Source organism: Daucus carota, chromosome 6, assembly GCF_001625215.2.
Source record: "Daucus carota subsp. sativus chromosome 6, DH1 v3.0, whole genome shotgun sequence".
NCBI classification, from domain to species: Eukaryota; Viridiplantae; Streptophyta; class Magnoliopsida; order Apiales; family Apiaceae; genus Daucus; species Daucus carota.
In genome coordinates this window covers 4,957,011-4,977,109 of record NC_030386.2, presented here as the reverse complement: position 1 = coordinate 4,977,109, position 20,099 = coordinate 4,957,011, and the positions used below count along the sequence as shown (strand labels likewise).

The window sequence follows — 20,099 nt, the reverse complement described above, 5'->3', positions numbered from 1 at the left end:
AATCCAGGTGTCTTCAAGTGTTGTTATTAAACTTGTTACTTCAGTACTATAAAAATCTAACCGGTTAATGTTCTTCGACTTGCTATGTACCTGAATAATTGGTTGAAAAGCATCAAGTACACAACCTGCTTGCCCTAGATCTCATAACTTGTTAAAAAACATGGAGTCCACAAGCAAAATGCATACGCTGATTAAGAAGGAAATGTTAGTTGCAGTTCAAAGATTGATAACGGGCGTTGAGGCTTAAAACATGTCATCAAAATATGTTTTATAAACATAATACAATACATCTAGCAAAGAACCAACACAGCTGACCTACACTCTTCTGGTGTCCTGTTACAGTGGAGAATGGAGATATAAGGAAGGCATCAAACATATCCACAGAACATTTCATTCTAGAGCAACATGAATTCATTTGACCGCAGACATTGACGTCCCGGGAGGTGCAGAAATAAAGCTACTGAATCTCTTCATATCTAGCAACCTATATATCCCTTGCTAGCAGACTTTGGAAAGAAGAATAAGAGGAAAGGCTTTTCATTCTTTGGCAACCCTAATTGAGTCCACTATTTAAATACATTCCACAGTGACTTCTTTAAAATCAGCTTTCAGATATTTGAAGATATACCATCTGCGTGTATCCATTAAATACAGAATTGTCCAGGTTCGATAGGCCAAGCCTTCTGAACAAACCAAATCTGCCATCTTCAACAATTGGACTAGTAACACGAGCTGGATCATATCGTGATTGGTGAGTTAGTGAAGGACCAGCTACTGGGGGAAGCTCCCAATAAACATCTAGTACCGATTCTACAAACCTACTGTTCTCAAAGTGTTGTGTGTATGTAATTTTCTTATTACTATGATTGAAATCATCCCGCATCTCCCCTTTCACACCCCACCATGTTTCCCCAGGACCACATAATTCTTCTATATCCACAGCTTTGTCCCAGAATTTCCTTCTTCTTGATCTTAATCTAGCTTCGTCACTATCTTTAAAGCAACTATGCCCACCTCCTGGAAAACAAAAAACAAGTATCAGAAGAACTCCACCAGAAAGGATTACATCAAAAGAACCCCCAAGAGTAATAGCTAATGTACAAGGTTTCATTCCACAAGACAAAATGTCAATACAGATTTGTTCAAAAGGGTAAAGTACATGATAGACTAAATTATTTAATAACTTAAAATCACAGACAGGCTCTTGGCCAACCTAGAACAATTAGTTCCTTGCCTGGCAATCATTGCACATTGAACAATGTTAATTTTATTTTATTTTTTTGTCACAACAATGTTAGAACATTGATTCTGCAGCAAGACTAAGTATGAAAGATTAACAAAAGAAAGTATATAATACCTCTTATATAAAATTGGTCACATATTTGTCTGAAGGAATAGTGGTCTCCAGTCCCGGTATCATAATTGTCCTCAAAAATAAGATGCTTGAAGCCAGCTTTTAATGCTTGCTTTAACCTACCAATTACAGAGTCATTTGGAAAAAATTAAGATTTGATACTTGTTATTAACAAATACAGGAATATGATAGAAACAATGCTATATTGTTCTCTCCAATAATATATAGAACTACCTTTTCAATTCGTTCTGGTGGTCATCAAAGAAGACTAGAACCTTACTTAGATCAGTAATCCCATATTTGCTCATTAATTTGGCCCAGTCAAGGCTGCCAAAATCTACAAAATCTTTCCCAGCAAAGTAAGTGCAATTTCCGTCAACATAAGCAGGCCCCTTTTTAAGGTATTTCTCAGGATGGCGAGGTGAAAGCGATACTATTGGTGTGTCTGGCCTGGCTTGCCTCAGAACCCAAGTCGAATGCCCCTTAAAGGCGCCACTCTCAATCATGAGATCTGGTTGTAGCCATTGCGCCATAAACCAAAGCCCAAAGCTGTGGTCAAAACCCATCCCAAACATGTTGTTTTTTATAGGACGTGTTTCGTATATTGGTATAAAATCTTCAAGACCCTTAAGTAAATCCTTTGACGTCCATTCAACCGTTTTTCCATGTTTCGATCTGCCTTTTAGGGAAGAAAACAATTCAATGAGATTAATTGTGAGAATTAAAAACCGATTCGCTGATAAAAAAGAAAAATAAACACAATTAAAAGTTCAGAAATGTCAATGCATCACCACAATGTAGTTAGATTGAATCTGTTTGGCAGGTATCATATTGGCTGAATCTTGTGGACTAGAAAGAGTGCTAAGAGACATGCCATAATAAGTATGTCAAACCAGCAGAAATCTATTAAATATAATAATACTTTCAAGATATAAAGACCAATTTTTTACACGAAACAGCACATCAAAAGATATTGTACTACATCCATACCCCTAAAATAGACCAGTTTGAGTTTTATTAATGTTCTTATAAAAAAGACGTTCTCATAGACAAGGTTGTCCAAAAGCAGAGCCAAGGACACAGGGTTTGAAATCTTTAAATAAATAAACGTAACAGTTGGGAAAGTAGCAGTTGTATAAATTCTCAACTTAGGTAATCACCAACTGGAAAGTAGCTGTTGTATAAATTTTAAACTTGGGTAATCACCACTCCACACTCCTATAACATTGCGCCAAAGGTTTTTTCCACTAATTAATATTGTGCAAGAATATGTAACTTCAAATGACAGATATCGAATACGAAGATTTAAAGTAATTGATGGTAGCGATAAGCCATGAAAGGTGTCGAATAATATAATGTGCTAAGACTCGCATCCCCAAAACAATTCACATCAAAGCTATGTGGAGTTACAATCAATCCTCTCTTAAGGCAATACGGCAATCAGATTATAGATTGCAAGAATTTCATATTCAACTCTTCTGATGCTATCAATCTATCATGCTACATATAATACTTATAAGCAGATCTTTACACACAAAAGCTGCAAAAAACTTGGACCGAAGCAACTAGTTAAATCACAAACAGATGTACATCTTAAGTAAGCAAGCCATTCTTATAAATAATCCATGTACACAAAGATCAAGCACTAAATTGAAATTGTATGTAAAATACAGACAAAATCTACACCATGACTGTGAACAGTGAACTGTAGATTCCGAAACAAACAAATGTTACTAGGTGCAATCAACCAGATTTATAAACTCATATCTGACAGATTATCTAAGATGACCACATACCAAGTTAATCAGATGCAATTAAGTCTGCACTAAGCGTAATGAAAATAAAAAGAGACCAAATCACACTAGGTGTAGTTAACAGTGACACAAAAAACCTCAGATCCAATTAACAATTAAATCAGAAGCAATTACAGCATTTACAATATAACCGTAAATAGCAAGTGCAGTTATAGTCTTGTAAGGACATGATCATTTATCAAACAACAATAGTGTTTACAAGCTACAATCAATAAGCGGAGAGTGATAGAGAGAGAGAGAGAGAGAGAGAGGGAGAGAGGGAGAGAGAGAGCGAGCGAGAGAGAGAGAGAGAGAGAGAGAGAGAGAGACATACACCAGGGAACACCAAGAGATCCAAAATCAGAATCAAGTCCATCGAGACCGAAAAATCGCAATCTCGAATTAAGATCAAAAGACGAAACAGACGAAACACAAACCAAATCACGAGAATGAATGAAGAGAGAAACAAGCGAGAGAACAACGAGAGTGATGAAGAGAGAAGGCCAGAGGTATCCGACTGTGATTCCGGTTCCGGGTCGGGTAAAGTATTGAGTAGCTCTCATTGCAAGTGAAATGTGCTTTGTTTTGGACTCGTCGGCTTCTTCGTCGCCGTCTTCGTTGATTTGAGCACCTCTGCGCAGAGAGAGCACTCTCTCTAACATCTTCTTCTTCGTTGTTGAACTCATCTCACTCGGATTGTCTGTGCCTTTATTTTGTTTAATGTTCTGTTTATCTTATTGGGCTCGTGTCTTTGGGCTCACAAAATATAGTATTTCCTTTTCTATTTGGATAATCGAGAGCATTGGAGTTCCAGCCAGGGACTTATAATATTTTGAATCCTGAATTTCAAATTACTTGACCAGAACGAAAATTTAATTTTAAAATCTTAAAAAAAATCAACATAAAGCCTTATATCATACCTTACATCCATATTCAGTATATCCCGCTTATAGCAGAGTCTGAGGAGGGTAAAATATACGCAATCCTGGTGTTTCCGTGAAGACAAAATGGTTTAATTTAGTGTACGATAAATGAAATAGTGTGTGATACAATACGATTATAATACCTTAGCCTATACTTTAGCACACGACCTTCTTCGCATGATATTTACCTAAACATTCCTCATTGTCGGTGGCGAAGTCCGGTGGAGGAAACGAATGGAGAAATTAAGGACCATCACTTTCACGGATTGCAAGGTTGAAGGTGCAGGAGAAGAGAGATTGGTGCAAACTAAATTGGAACATAAAACCTTAATATCTTATAACAATCACATACGGAGATGATCCATCTTTCATGTGCTTCGTGTTGAACATACTAGCGTTGGTTGAAAGGAGGGCAACTATCCATGATGCCGCCATAACCCACGATTTAAACCAATAGAAACCAAACACATATACATTAGATCAAATACAGAGAACCCGACACACAGGCATATGTTCCATACTCTCTGACTTTAGTCTGGCTGCAACTGGTGATTAATAATCATGAAATCGCCAGCGAACACGACAGTGGAAAGGAGAGCGGAAGGGCCATGTTGGCGAAGATTTCGGTGTAGTACCCACTAAAATCTCTTCAACTTGAATGGGCCTTCTAAATTTATATATTATTAAAAAAGATGTTAAAATCATAAAAGAGTCACAAATATGGTGTTCCCTTCTTCAGTAACTGTTGCAGAGCATTTTTCCGGAAATAACTTCCCCTCATAAAACAAAATATAAATATTCATAAAAAATATATCATCGTTTATAAAAGTTTCAAAAATATTTATGCACAATAAAAATTTTAGGTTAAATATTTTTAACTTTCATTTTGATTGATTTTATAGAAAAATATTATTGAAAATGTCATTTTCTTACCTTTTCCTTTTACTAATACTCTTTACTAACAAGCGGAACTGAACTAGGTGGAACATCAAAAGAACAAAACATCAAAATACTAAAACTTGATTATCATTATATTTGTTTATTATATAATAATAATTATTATTATTGTTATCATACTGTAAAAATACTTCCATTTGATTTGAATTTGTAATTTAGCGATTATTCCCCCACCAACATAATTACATTATGTTAGCGTTACATATAACATTTAGTTATTAGATGTTTAAAACAATTTCACAAAAAGACTCACTATCGTGCAAACCAGCTTACGTATGTTGCTAGATATTTTTAAGAGAATTTATTATGTATACTATTTTTTTGATCTTATCTACAAATATACTACCCTATCTAAAATATTTCAAATATACTATATTTTGAATTTTATTTTCAAATATACTATCTTCTATAATTTATCTTTTCATTTCTTTATTATTTATCTTCCCCTCCCCCTCATCACTCAACTGCATTGTCCAAACCCCAGCATCCTGGATTTTTCACGCAGAGAAAACAACATGCCAACGATACTTCATAATGTGAAACCATGTCATCTTCATCAAAAAACTACAGTATTGCAAAGGTGAAAAATGAGATGATATATGTAGTTGCATCAGTTTCAGAATTCTATTGCAAATTGTTCCTATTGTACTGTTTTTTTTTATTTAAAGGCAATTACAGAAGGAGAATGTTTTTATTTGTTAGAAATCACAACCTAGACCGGTAAACAAATCACAGGAACAAGCTCCCACAGCAGGACTTAAACGATTTTTTATAAATCTTATACAATTCTAACTCACCCAATTCATACTCACTATCACTATCAGACCTCTTTTCTCCATCTTCCTCGTATGTCATACACATTGCGTTCCTTTTCTTTACTCACACTTGTGGTACCTCCTATCATCCTCAACATCCTTATCTCTATATGAATTTCGAATCGTGTGCGTAAATTTTGAGTTTGATTTCGAGTTGATTTCTAAGTTGTTGCTTTAGTTGCTTTTTAGGTTGTAATGTTTGGCTCGCATGGATTATTTTTTTGTCTTGCAACCGGTTGCAACCTATTATGCAAACAAATATAATTTTTAATTTTTTTTTATCAAATTTGCATTTCTGGTTGCATATGGTTGCTCGCAGTTGCAGATGTGGTTGCATATGCAACCAGCGTATTTTCGAAAATATTTTCAAGAATATAGTATTTTTGTAATTTGTTTTAAAAGGTGGTAGTATTTTCACAAAAATTCTTTTAAACTTGGTTATGTATAAAAAAAGCCCTTTTATTTATCATCTCTTTAAAATTCCTAAAAACATAATACTTTTACTAAAATAAAACATATCATTCTAAATAAATTCATATAATAACATGTATTTGAATATAAATTTATCAGAATAAATCAGAATTTAAATCATGATCAATTGTTATAAACAAATAAAAGTTTGTATCTAAAATACAATAGGTTGAATAAGTATATCAAAAAAGAATATAATGTAATCATAAAAAATATTGTCCGTCTAGTAAATATAAATTCTAGGTTTAAACCATACTATAAAGACAAAAACTTCTTTCTTGTCGATTGAGATTTCAAAAAGATCACTTGGATGAACTTAAAATAAATATTTTTTTTTAAAGCAAAGAAGTGAAGTAGATGTAATTATAAGTGATTAAAATGTCTGGCAAAGAATTTTTTATATATATTTTTGATTTTTTATACAAACGGTACAAATAAGTGTTTTCAACTTATAAATCCAAAACTTTTAACCCCGTCAAACACCCCATAATTATCGGAGGATCGGCCTCCTTGTCCAGTCAAAAAAAGGTTTTTGTAGTTATTTTAATTTTTCGTCTTCATTTTTCTCCTCCGTTGGCCTAACGAATATCACCCCGGACTCGAAGACGTTATATCGTCTCCGAGGTTATTGTATAAGTCGACGAATCGACATGCACGTTTGGAACTCTCTTGAACGCCACAGTTACATTTGATCCTGAGCTAATCTTAAAAAGTGAAGCTAAAACTCTTTTTTTTCCATAGTGGAAGTCGGAAATTATTTGTATTGACAATTTCTGTATACTAATGAACTAGTGAAAAAAACGCGCTCCGCGCGAGTGAAAAAATTAGAATATAAAATATTTTAAAAGATCTTCATGATCTATAATTTATGGATCTTTTGTTTTGTATTTCTTGGTAAAATATAAAATATAAAATAATATAGCTTCTTCTCAAACTCTAACTTTCTTCTCAAACTCTAACTTTATGTGTATTGCAGTCTCATTCAGTCTCATTCTTACATATTTGCTCAGAGATGTCACGTGATCACTAATAATACAACTTTGACTGATAATTAATAATTTTAATTAAATATAAAAATATGTAAAAAATATCGTCGAACATATATCCATCAAATTCATTCCAACTTGATAATTTATTCTAAGAAAAGTTCTCATCCGACTTGAAGGAAAGAATATAATTGTGTGTTTTCAAATGAAATAATAACAGAAAAGTAAATATATTAGATTTCATTTGTATTTTTATGATTTTTACAATGAGTTAAACTTGATGAATAACAAAATTTCTAACACTGATATACTGGGGTGAGGTTTCTTTCTGAAGGAGACCCAGTTCATTTGTGTTGCAGCAGGAGGGGGTCTAATGATGAAACAGCAGATCAGGAGCCCTCACTTTCTTCATCAGAAGGCCAGGATCCATCTCACTCTCGGATCAGTAAACAGAAACAGGATGATTTGTCACTAAACTTATCCTGTACTTTTACTTTATCCTTTAGCACTACTATTACCTTCAGCCAGGGTTGTAGTCCTGTCGAAGGTGAAAGGGGCATGTGTGTGTTCAATTAGGAAGAAGAATAAAATAGTTTCAAATGAATAAAATAGTTTCAAATGCATCACCGTGTAAATTACATGATTCATAAGAGAATATTGATGCTCTGCTAAAATAAAAATGTAAATGCAATGTTTGCAGAAGCCATAAGCAGTTTTTTATCTAACAAAAGAAAGAATGTCCAAAACACCTCAAACAAAAAACCTCTTGTTTACATTAAGATTATTTCAGAAGAGATATGACTAATACTAATAACAGAAATAAGTGTAATTCTTTTAGGAAAAACCCCCACGAGGCCACAACATTGGCGACAAAACCTCTCAGGCTCCCACTGACTCCTTAAAAAATCATACCGCCACGTAGAACTCGACGGGGGAGGCCACACTTACAGAATCATCACAATTCACGAGCGGGGATGATCCTTCTTTATATCACATATATACATGACAGGGCACAGTATTTTAATATTTATAGATGTCTAGGTAGAAACGTGTAAAACATAAGTAAACCTCCGAAAGGTTTATTCCACTGTATTTGATGGATGCATATGAAGTTATAAACAAATATATACCGCAGGGCAAGAGTTCCAGGACGGTATCTGTGGGGCATCTTCATTCTCCAGTGGTTGGTGCAGACTTCCTAGCTGCCTGTAATAACCGACACATATCATCATAGAAGTTCAATATCGAACATACAGCAAAATCACACTATACAAACAGACACCGATCTTGTTAGCCAGATGCTTTCTTAAGGCCTTTCCAAACCAAATTACTCATCAAGTCAATCACTACCAATTAGCAATTCAATGCATAAACATCTATATATACTGTCACATGGAAAGCAAGAAGTGAAGTGAAGAGGAAAATAAAAAGTCTGTAACTGTAATTCATAACAATTAATAAGCTGAAAAGATAAAGAATTAATTAGTTTTAATCAAAATAAAAATACCAAAGCACAAAGATGCTAGAAAAATAGAAAACTTAGATGGAGGCCCTTGAGAGATGCCACGTCATCCTCTTATATGCTTACAAAACAAGAAAGGGAATGAAACGATTAATCAAAAGTCGATACGATTCATTAGTACCTGAGGAAATTTAGTGACAATAGTAGCTTTGGAGAGCGACCAAGCAAGTAGCATTTGAGGTCAGTTGTCAAAATTTGTTTCTTTACATCCTTGTGGCACCTTCACATACTTTAAGTTATAGAATGAGGAGGAGAATTTAAGAGAGAATCTGAAATAGAAGATAAAGCCTAGGAAATAACTAAACAAAATTGATCAAATCATAGCATTGTCATTCAAAAGTTTGAACTATTATCAATCAATAATAACATTCTCCAATGAATGACCAATGATTGACAAAAAGCAGTAGGCATGACAATCAATTTTAATAAAATTATCTTCAATTGAAGAAAAGATAATAAAGTTGTAATATCTTAATTACTATAGCAGAAAAGAATCAAGCAGAACTATACCTCAATAGTCTCCAAGTCGAGAGTAAGAATCTTTGCACTACCCTAAACCTGAGACATAAGTAAATCCGCGATAATATATCTTCATCAACTTAGATCATGGAATAGGCTTTCTTCCATCAGTTCTATCCCTTAATTTCATATTCACATACTCTAACTGAGATAGTCTAAATGTGATGGGAATAAACCAATACAGCTAATATTAAGGACTTGCACCTTGCCAGATAGAGAGTTACTGAAGCAAGCAATCAAGAGAATTTGGTAACTCAATACAATCGAGAACCAGAGTCTGTAAAGAAGGCAAACAGATCAACTATAATTCAGGAATACTTATTCCGCCAAGGCTTAATGAAGGGAGTATCAAGCGTAGAGTTGTTAAAGCAGGCAAATCCCAACAATCCGAGAATCTAAACACCTTACAAAAATCAAGACTCATCTTAAGTTTCTTCATGGAAGTAGAACTAAAGGTGGATAAATCCATAACAAATTCTGGAATATGCACATTTAAGTCTTGAACTTGACGCGAAATTGCATAATTTATAAACTGTGAACCATATTCGAATGTGGAACCAAGCAAAACGAAAGATACAATTTCAATATGCGAGAATGATGGTTTTGGTGGGAAAAAAAACTTGTCAGACAACTTTATCTCAGCAGCAAAGCTATCCGAGATCATCCATTAATTTTATCCAAATTTATCTAATTAGTTAATTTATTATATTAAATTAGAGTGTCAGATTGAATCTTGTTATTAATTTGAAATTACCTAATTCGCTGAGAGCTCCTAACAATCAAATCAATACACGAAAGTTAACAAAAACTATATCAAATTCCTAATCTCCTAACGGCCAAAAGTTCAACCTATCACAAAGCACTTTAATCAATTTGATCATATTAAACAAAACCCTCAAGTATCAAGATCAAGAAAGCTAATTTTCACACAACCCAAATCAAATTACAAAGCACACACAACAAATAATCAAAACCCTAAAAATAATAAACAAAATTGACCAAAACAATCAGTAAAAAAGAATAAGGATTTGACCTTGGAAAAATTGGCACTGACAGGATCGGAGGAATGGATGCCAGTGGACGCCAAACAACCAACCATTTTAGCTAAAGAACCATAATCACATGACAATATAATCAGATTTCATTTTTGAGCAGAGACTTAACAATTTTTGTAATAGGCAACTTGAACTATAGAGGCCAAAATATAACATTGTTATGACATAGACCAGTTCACTATGCACCCATTGATCAGTACAAGCACTCTTGGTTAAACATCAACTATATATCAACAGCATGCGCAGAAGATTACTATCGCAACAACATAGAATGACAAAGGCACAAACCTTTCATGTTAGATTGGCGGAGTCCTACATGATCAAGTGTAAAAGAAGTCTTATCACTGGGGGAGTGTTGCCAATCGCCTCACTCCCGGTTGTAGGAGAGCCCACGCTGCCGCTAGTCGACACCGATTGGCCGGAGACATATGGTGCCCCATGACTTGCTCCTTTATTGCTCCGATTGATCATCAATTACAGTTGAAGATGTCAAAAAATCCAAAAAAAAAAAAATTGGGTTGCCCAGGATTTTATAAAAGATTTGAAATGTGGGAGGGTTGAAGTAGGGTGAGAGTGGTGATCTGATGAGCAACTTGATGGATGTCATTGGCAAGAGTTTTGTTGATCGCCGGCTTCGAAATGTGAACTTTGCATTTAAATTATCAGTTTAGGTCTTTACAGATGCCTAGCTGAAGGAGTAACCGTCGAGATTTCTAAAATTTTCAAAGAATTTATAATAAAAATAGTGAAATTCTAGAAATTGAGAAAGAATAGAACACGGCATATGGGAGACGCCACGTAAGCATGTGAAGAACCTCCTTTATATAAATATATATAAGATGTATAAGTTTTGGTGGCCTATCAAGGACATGCTACATTCGAGTCATTTTCATGTGTACCCGTTCGATCATCTCCAATATGCTTTTCTGATCATCTAATATATTCAACTAGTCTTTTCCCAGGTCTGTTGGTCAATGAACCCTCATTTTTAGTAGCTAGTCTAATTAGCTTAGGTACTACTCCCTCCGTCCCAATCAATTCTATACAGTTTCCTTTTTGGGATGTCCCATCATTTCTATACATTACCAATCAATTCTATACAGTTTCCTTTTTGGGATGTCCCATCATTTCTATACATTCCCAAAATAGCAACTTTTTATAATATAAAACACTACAACACCCACTACATTCTCCCACTATCTCCATTTTATAATAATAAAAACACTATTACACCCACTACCTTCCTCCACTATCTCAAATCTATTATTAAAAAATATATGGGTCCCGCCACTTTACCTACTTCCCCTTTAACTTTACTCATTTCTTACACTTTTTTTTTATCTCCGTGTCCAATCCTAATGTATATAACTCACTGGGACGGAGGGAGTATATATATTCAGGCACATGCAAATTGCATTGGTATACTGTGTGACCTTACAAGTGAAGGTCTTGTCATTAAGGAAAGAAATTGAGCTGCAACATTTTAACCGTATTTTTAAGATCTAGAGTTATAGACTCAGTAGTAAAGAAAAATAAAATAAATATAATTTTCTGAATATCCTAACTACTGTATATGATAAATTTAATTCCGATGGATGGTAGTTAATCAAAGCACCTGGATGTAGAAGCTAGTCAATGTTAAAACGGAATAATTTTTTACAAGGCTAAACCCGACCAATAGGGTTTACCCTAAAACCGGTGGTCTATAAATTATTAACCTTGCTGATGGTTGCAATCTTTTCAAGTACGTGCCCTGGTATGACATCTGCAGACTCAGTTCAATATGCACGACAAGGCGTCGGCAGACGTGCATTAATTACTGAGACGCGAACTTTCACGGGTCTCTTCAACGTAACAAATCAACGATATTATACAATTGATTAGCATGCGTAACGAATAAATATGTCAATACTCAGTATTTTACGCGTTCAGTACTCTCTTTAATGTAACAAATCAATCTCAACAACAATATTATACAATTTCTTAGCGCGCGTAACGAATCTGTTAATACGCGCGTACAACGCGTTTGATACTAATGATTTTCCGAAATCCTGAAAAACCGAGACAAACTAAATTATACAAAGCGGAACTGTAACCAAAATCAAAAATTAAAAATAAAACTGTTTTAGTTTGTGCTCCAAGTCATTATTATATTTATGTCCTCCAAGTCATTAAAAAAATCATCATGATCCACCGACGAGGAAGCCGAGGGTTCCGGCCAGTCCATGGCAGCTGCTTCAGCTGCCGCAGCTCGAATGTCGGCCGGAGAAGTGGAGCCGGGACGAGGCAACGAATCAACTAGGTGTGGGAAATTCAGAATATTCTTGTCACCTTTAATGCATAAAGCAGCAACGTCGTGTGCCCTAGCCGCCATTTCTGGAGTTGAATATGTGCCTAGCCAAATTCGAGATTTTGTGCGAGGCACACGAATTTCGGAGACCCATTTACTGCCATACCGCTTTCGAACACCTCTATAATTTGTGTGCTTGTTTGCACTCCCTTCTGCTCTAACTGGGCGCGCTTCTTTTTCGACAGAGTTTGAACTTGTTGATCTTGTTTCCATTCTTAATGTAATCTGATTTTGTCATATAGAGGATAACCTAGTAGGGATTAATGTATTCTACTGATTTTTAGGCAAAGATCGATCTGTTTATCTCTCTATATATATTTTCAACTTAGTAGTAGGAACTAATATATTTTTCCGTACCCCATCATTTTGAAAAGACACTATTTTAAAGTCGTTATTTTAAGTCAAATGGACCTCAATGTTATTTCCTAAAAAATGACTCCGAATGCCACTTCACAATGCATTTTTGTACTATGTTTTAATTTTCTGAGATCACCATGAAACCATAATTTAAATTTGCGTTCTTGTCTAATATGATAAACACGTACATGACATGAAATTCCATTTTTAAGCGACATTATGATCATTTTTCAGAAAATGACAGTAGAAATTTTAATTAAAGAGTGACATTTGGACCTAACACCCCACAAGTGTTTGTCTCAGTCATCAGGAAACAAAACCTTCCCCGTAATGAACATTATATGATCCCGATATGATTTATACATGGTGATAAGATTAGTGACAAAATGACAATGAACTTTGTGGTGTTTCCTCATCAGAAACAAATGGAATGCTTTTAAAAACAGATTTAGTAATTATATGTAATCAGTTGGCCGACGAGTTCCTATTTCCGAAATTTCGGTAAATACATCTTCTAGAAAGGGTTATTCAAACAAATTATAGCCCAAATTTTTGGAAATTGTCCAGAACAGGTCTTGCAGCAAAGGGTGTTTTTGCTGATCCGAACTTCGGGCTCTTCTAATCGAAATTCGATAAGTAAAGATAAAAAGCAAAATTACATAACTATGCAATGATAAAGAGAAATATGAAACTGACATGAAGGAGTCAGAGAAGGACCACTCGGCATGGAGGAATATTTTTTAGCAGTCACCATGAGCGAAAGTGCAGTTATAGTAGTTAAAAGACATAGCAGCGGCTAAATGACATGAAAAAGCTCAATTTTCTGTCTAACTTTCAGCCTGTTCAGGACAAGATATCGATGATCGATCCCAGTAACATCTGTGACCATTTGTACAGCAAATTCTGGTGAAGTTTTCTGACCTTTCATGTTGAAATATAAAATATAAGATCCATAAAGAGGGGCCTTCTCTAAAACCTTAAGGTTTTAGAGGGAATGGTTCTCTACATGGTATCAGAGCTCTGGTTTGCGGGAGGTCTCGGGTTCGAGTATCTGCCACCCCCTAATATTCTCACAATTTAAAATGGACATGAAGGTAATTTATACCCCAAAAGTATAAGATCCATAAAGAGGCCTCCTCTAAGGTTTTAGAAGGAATGGTTCTCTACATTTCATGCTGTTGTTTTGGCTCTTTTTCTCACCTGCATGAAAGTGTGCAGAGGCTGGGTTTTACAAGGTGTATGAAAGGAGCCTAGTCTATATACATGCTTTGATGGAGCTTCAATGCAACGGTTGAATCAGAAATTGACAAGCTAAAATTAGCTATATGATGTCCTAAGCTAAAATTCTGAGGAATGTGGACAAAAATCCACTCCCGCGGAATCCCTACTTATTCCCTAGGAATCCCTACTTATTCCCTAAATTGTAGGATCTACTTTTCATTCCTCATAAATAGGTAATCTCTAAAGCATTCCTCATTTGTTTTTTAATGATTAAATATTCAACTCTTAATTTTTGGACACTCTTTCCCACAATATTTTTCTTATTATCTTTTTGTTAAAAAAATTTGAATTTAATACTATAATAATAATAGGGAACACAAATAGGAATTATTGTTGGAGTTGTCAATCAATATAGAATCCCTATTTTTTAGAATATGAATTGTTTATTATATATTTAGGGAACCTACCGGAGATGCTCTAAGCCGAGACTTATATTAGAGCATTTCTATTGATTATTCATAATCTCAAACAAGTTTGGAAAATTCATTTGTTCATCTAAAAAGTAAAACTAATCCGAACAATAAGCATTAAGCAATACATTTTCGATTTTGTAAAGACCTTGCAGTTTTTTGTAAAGACCTTACTCGTTGTTCTGTTTTTTGTGTTTGAATAATGAATGTAACTTTTTTTTATGACAACTAAACCAAACAGACTGGCCCTGGCTCAGTCAGTGACCTTGAGATTGAGATATATTTCTGCAATCTGTTGGCTACAACAAGAAAAGATCATTGACAATTATGCTAATATCATTAATCGTAGTTAATAATTTTCAAGGAAACAAAGATACAGAGAAATGAAAACATATAGAGAGCCAGAACTCTAAACGAGGACAGGGGCTTAAAATGGAGCAGATAATGGCTCCTTATGTTTCGGATTATCAGCTGGAGAATCGATGACAGAGCAAGTGAAGGAGCATTGGCAAGCTGTTTCATTCTTTATCATCTCATTGCATTCCTCTATCTTGCTATTGGGAATCATGTTTCCTTTCGACACTGGCTTCAGCCCCTGCATTAACACATTCGGGATTATATAGTTTCAGTTTTGCCTAAACCTGTTACATTATATTAAGCGAATTCATGTGGCATACCTCCACAAATATTTTTGTGGCCTCGTGCATTTCATTGTTTAGAACTATATCAACTGCAACCACTACAAGAAAATCCGAGATTCCCAACGGAATTTTCTGTTGGTAAACATGAAATTCCGTTGTTAAAACGAAGTGCCAACCGAATTACCAACGGAAAAAACGGTTACTAAAAACCTCGTTGGTAAAGTTTTCCCAACGGAATATGTATTCTGATGGTAATGTTACAACGGATTAACAACGGATTAGGAGGCTGTTGACTTTAAAAAGAAAACCAATTTTCCAACGGATTTTCCGTTGTTAAATTCCCAACAGACATGAATCTGTTAGTATTATACCAACAGAACCACATTCCGTTGGTAACTTTACCAACAGAATGCACACATTTTTCCTTCAGCTTTCCGTTGGGAAGTTGTAAATAAGAATTAAAATTTAAATATTTATATTTCAATTCTGTTGGTAAAATCGATTGGGAAAATTAAAAAATAGAATATTTTTTTATTGGTACATTTAAATCTTTTCCGCATCCCTATATTATACACTTATTAAAAAAGTAAAATTAATTACTAAATTAAATACAGGAAAATGGCATATATTAATAAGCAAAAGTAGCATCCGAGTCATAATTCATGAGTCAGGAGTCACACAAACTTAATACATAATATGAAAGGCAGTCAGGCACACTACTGTTCAAATTCCATTCCTATCACTAAACACGATAACAAGTTGGCTCTTCATCTCTTCCATTTGCTTTCTCAGCTCCTGTAATTCCTTTAGTCCTACCTGCATTTGATTGAATTCTTCGTTGTTGAAGTTGGAGCCCATGTAACGACTGCCCCAGCTTCATGTCTTGTAGTTCCACCTGTATTTGCTTGTATTCTTCATGTCTTGAAGTGAATGACACTGAAAGGATTTCAAGCAGTACTATTGTTATTTACAAGTCTATTAAAGGATTGTGTAGTACTGTTAGTAATCATTTAAATTTTACTAATCAAGTATCTATACATCAAATTCCAGTTATTACTCAAATTACTATCTATGTTTAGGATTTCCCTTTTCCTAAAACAGGTAAAGGTCTTTAATCAAAGGAATATCAAGCAGCTTAAAACACACCTTTTGGGAGTAACTTAAAAATCACCTTTTGGGAGTAACTTTCTGAAAGGATTAAATTGTCTTGAATCTCAGAATCACATTTCTCTTTTAGAATTCTGTAAGCATTTTCATTTGAAATAGATACCTAATGAGTTGGAATTCCAAATCGTGTTAGGACACTGCAAACAGAAAATTATACCTCAACTACAGCTACAAATTTGAAAATCTCATATATTTAGCATAATATTAATGTGTGCCTCCACTCTAGTTATTGTTACATACCTGAACGCCTCTGTGACATAATGCAATGGCAACAGAATTGGAAACCTTAGACGATTTTCCTTTAATGGCAACATGGGTTGTTCCCTCTGGAATGCTATTGAGGACAACAGCAGCGGCTAGGCTACTGCCATCAACTAACTTCAATTTTAGCTGGGGATTCCTTTTGATAAATAGCTCACCGTTTTTGTTCATCTCATCTCCCTAAAATGCGTATGTCTCAAGTTTAAGCGCTATCCAAATATTAAAAAACATGACAGGATTTGCTACCAAAAATATATTCAAATATAACATAATATAAAGCAAGCCATCTTTGTGACTCCTAGTATATGTACATTGTCAAAATGAACCGATCAGAATCACTGGATAGAGTATACAGAGTATCAGTACGATAAAGAGCAATTATTTTTTATATTCGGGAGTTTCTCTGGGTGGAGCTATCAGCCAGGTATGTCAGCCATTAAGGCATACTAAAGAAGTTTGTACACAATGGTGCTTCTTCTTTTTCATGCTTAGAGTGCAATCTCAAACTAGTACAAATGTAAAGAATTCATACATAATGTGATACATCAAATAATTTATGCTCAAGCAGATTTGAGTAGCAATTTTTTTACTTTTAATGCAGCAAAGTCTAACTTGCTGCAAAATGAAAACATACAATCAGGATATATTTATTAAAATTGTATAAAAGACCAAATGGCATGCAACTCCATTACCAGGTTATTGAAAGGAGTTGGAGTGAAAACAACAACTCATGTCCAAACAAAAAATTCATATCCTTAATCAACCAGTACCAATAAACAAACTCAAACACCGATATATCCCAATTTCACACACAAGTAGGTTCCGAAAAGAACAATATATAAGAAGCGGAGACATATCAAATAATCCAGAATGGCATACTAATAATAAACTGAATCATCAAATAAATGAAGTTATAATTGGGAGGGTTGTGGGCTTACAGCAGAGTGTCCAAGGAAAGGAGAAATGAAAGTGACATTCGAAATTAATCAAGAACTCTGACTCTTGCATCAGGACTGGCCTATACCTGAATTAAAGAATCGAGGAAGAAAAATATGTAAGAGGCCAGTTGGGTCATCAAATTTCAACCTCTTCGCGGCCCTGATATCGCTCAAGCTTCGTTGTAATTCGTCTTGTCTCACTTTTTCCGGCGTGTCCTCCACAACTTCAAACAAATCCAGGTAATTTTCGATTATATATATAGACAAATCTGTTCCGGGGATCAGTAACGATGAAGACGATATGGTTTCGGAATCAAAACCACAGGTTGGGGCTGATTTGTGATTGCTATTTTCCATTACAATTACATCTATTTGATTGATGATAAGCGGGGGAAGTAAACGGAAAATTTGGGGGCGGAATTAGGGTTCATAATATCAGCGGAGAAGACGAAGACCGAAGACGAAGAAAGAGAGAGTGAAATGGGAAGTGAGAGAGTGAAAAGGGTCAAAAGTGATTATAGTGTAGAACGTGCATAATTAGTTTTAAATTATAAAACATGGTTAATTAAGATATTAACAGGTGATTAAGATAATGGGTATGGGTTGGTATGATAAGAAGAGGATTAAAATAATAGTATAAAGTTACTATTTTTGGTAATGTAAAGAAATGGGTGGGACGGCCCAAAATAGTAACTGTAAAGAACCTGGCGGGACGGAGGGAGTATTATTTTAATGCTTGCCTTGTCCTCCGTGCCCACCAGGGATGTAAACATCCTGGTGGGACGGAGGGAGTATTATTTAATGACACCAAACTTGGGGGCAATAAACAAATGAAAGCTCTTTGGCGGCCCAAAACTAGTACAGTAATCATGAGATCTTGCCATCCGTCGCCTAATAATGCTGGCGAAAGGGAGTCACTAAATAATTTATTAAGTAATATTTAATTATTATATTTATACATTTTGATTAATTTTAAATAAAATATAATGTAGTTTTCAGAAATTATATTTATTTATATCCATATAGTTAAAATTTAAAATTTTATAAATTTAATTTATTATCGGCGGAATCGAACTTTAAACATTTTTATGAAAATTTTTAGACATTATATCTAAAGATTTATATCAATCTGAATTAGAAAATATAAAAAGTAATGAAGATTGGGAATACCATACTAAACTATAAAACTGTATCTATTCTTGATAATCATTATTTCAAATAGATTTCTCTGAACCTGTTTATTGAGTATAAATTTTCTTCCAAGAAGTAGGTTGTTTATTGTAAATATAAAATCACGTGTACCTATCAGGTTTTTAAGAAAAATATTAGAAGCTTAATTAAATTATTTTAAATTCTACTATATTTTTTTATATATATAATCAAATCAGCGATAAGTTATTGTAAATAAGGATCCAGCTGAGGAAGATCACTGAGGTCCAGACAATTTACATTGGTCGTCAACAAACTCGACCTACACATATCTGATTGTCGGCTCACGCTCGTCTCTTTTGTCTGGCTCTTTAACTTTACAAATATGTAGCACTAGTGATTTGCCGCTCTCAAATGATTTGCCCCGTCGATATATATATTTAATTATAATTTCATAAATATTTTATAAAATTTTCATCCTAATATATGTATTCGATCGGGATTTAATGGATAGTTTTTTATCTATAAATTTTAATGATTCTAATGAATTGTATGGGAACTTGATTTTATGCGGATTCTTGATGAAATATCTTAGAATTGATATAGATTCTTTAGGATTTAAGAACAATGCTTCATAATTTCCAGGATTTTGGTGGGATTTCAAATAAATTAAAATACACTGACAAATCTCACAAAATCCATCAAGATTTTAATACCGTTGGATCTTAATGAATTTTAAACAATCTCAATTGAATGCCATCGGATTTTAATGCATAAGTTAAAATAATGATTGAATACCACCAGACTTTGTAACATAATTTAAAATCTCAATTGAATTACCCAAGTTTTTATTTTAATGTTAAGTATTCACTTATCGTCCTTACTAAAAGAAATTATTCACTTATTGTCTTTTTCACACTTTTTTTCATATTCTTTATATCATATTTTATTAACAAATTTTAAATCAATATTAAAATAATAATAAAACAGAAAAACAGATCATTAGAATTGTTAAAATTGTTAGAATCGTCATTCAATATAATATGATTAATTTTTAGAAATTAAATATTGGTGATAGGAAAAAGTTCTATGGAGACCGTTATTTCATCAGAGACCTTAGAGACCATACTTAAAATATTATAAAATATAT

The 20,099-nt window shown here is 34.1% G+C and overlaps 3 protein-coding genes and 1 long non-coding RNA gene across 11 annotated transcripts; all 4 read right to left on the bottom strand.

Annotated features, from left to right (window-relative positions):
* Window positions 1-251: 251 nt before the first annotated feature.
* Window positions 252-3,878, bottom strand: LOC108227726 (uncharacterized). The gene is made up of 4 exons (XM_017403035.2): window positions 3,482-3,878; window positions 1,589-2,033; window positions 1,358-1,473; window positions 252-1,017 (listed from the first exon to the last, which is right to left on the bottom strand). Exons 1-4 carry the CDS (start codon window positions 3,831-3,833, stop codon window positions 602-604), a joined length of 1,329 nt encoding a protein of 442 aa, XP_017258524.1. The 5' UTR covers window positions 3,834-3,878; the 3' UTR covers window positions 252-601.
* Window positions 3,879-7,960: 4,082 nt separating this feature from the next.
* On the bottom strand, window positions 7,961-10,702 carry LOC108226954 (uncharacterized). Of its 3 annotated transcripts, none has more exons than XR_010284183.1 (5): window positions 10,374-10,702; window positions 9,545-9,617; window positions 9,332-9,379; window positions 8,943-9,050; window positions 7,961-8,505 (listed from the first exon to the last, which is right to left on the bottom strand). It is a non-coding gene; the product is annotated as an uncharacterized LOC108226954 (long non-coding RNA). The 3 variants fall into 3 exon arrangements; XR_010284185.1 differs by having other exon boundaries at window positions 7,961-8,501; XR_010284184.1 differs by lacking the exon at window positions 10,374-10,702 and having other exon boundaries at window positions 8,943-9,041; window positions 9,545-10,350.
* A 1,818-nt stretch (window positions 10,703-12,520) lies between these two features.
* On the bottom strand, window positions 12,521-12,958 carry LOC108225663 (ethylene-responsive transcription factor ERF039). The gene has a single exon (XM_017400589.1). The coding sequence runs from the start codon at window positions 12,956-12,958 to the stop codon at window positions 12,521-12,523; it is 438 nt and encodes a 145-aa protein (XP_017256078.1).
* Window positions 12,959-16,043: 3,085 nt separating this feature from the next.
* On the bottom strand, window positions 16,044-18,330 carry LOC108224965 (very-long-chain aldehyde decarbonylase GL1-6). 6 transcript variants are annotated; one of them, XR_010284950.1, is made up of 4 exons: window positions 17,801-18,330; window positions 16,842-17,042; window positions 16,581-16,738; window positions 16,044-16,370 (listed from the first exon to the last, which is right to left on the bottom strand). XR_010284950.1 is itself a non-coding variant. In XM_017399738.2 (4 exons), the coding sequence occupies exons 1-4, from the start codon at window positions 17,935-17,937 to the stop codon at window positions 16,177-16,179; spliced, it is 570 nt and encodes a 189-aa protein (XP_017255227.1). In that variant the 5' UTR covers window positions 17,938-18,329; the 3' UTR covers window positions 16,044-16,176. The 6 variants fall into 6 exon arrangements, 3 of the variants coding, with proteins under 3 accessions (XP_017255227.1, XP_017255229.1, XP_017255228.1); XR_010284948.1 differs by having other exon boundaries at window positions 16,606-16,738; XM_017399738.2 differs by having other exon boundaries at window positions 16,581-16,704; window positions 17,887-18,329.
* Between the last annotated feature and the right edge of the window lie 1,769 nt (window positions 18,331-20,099).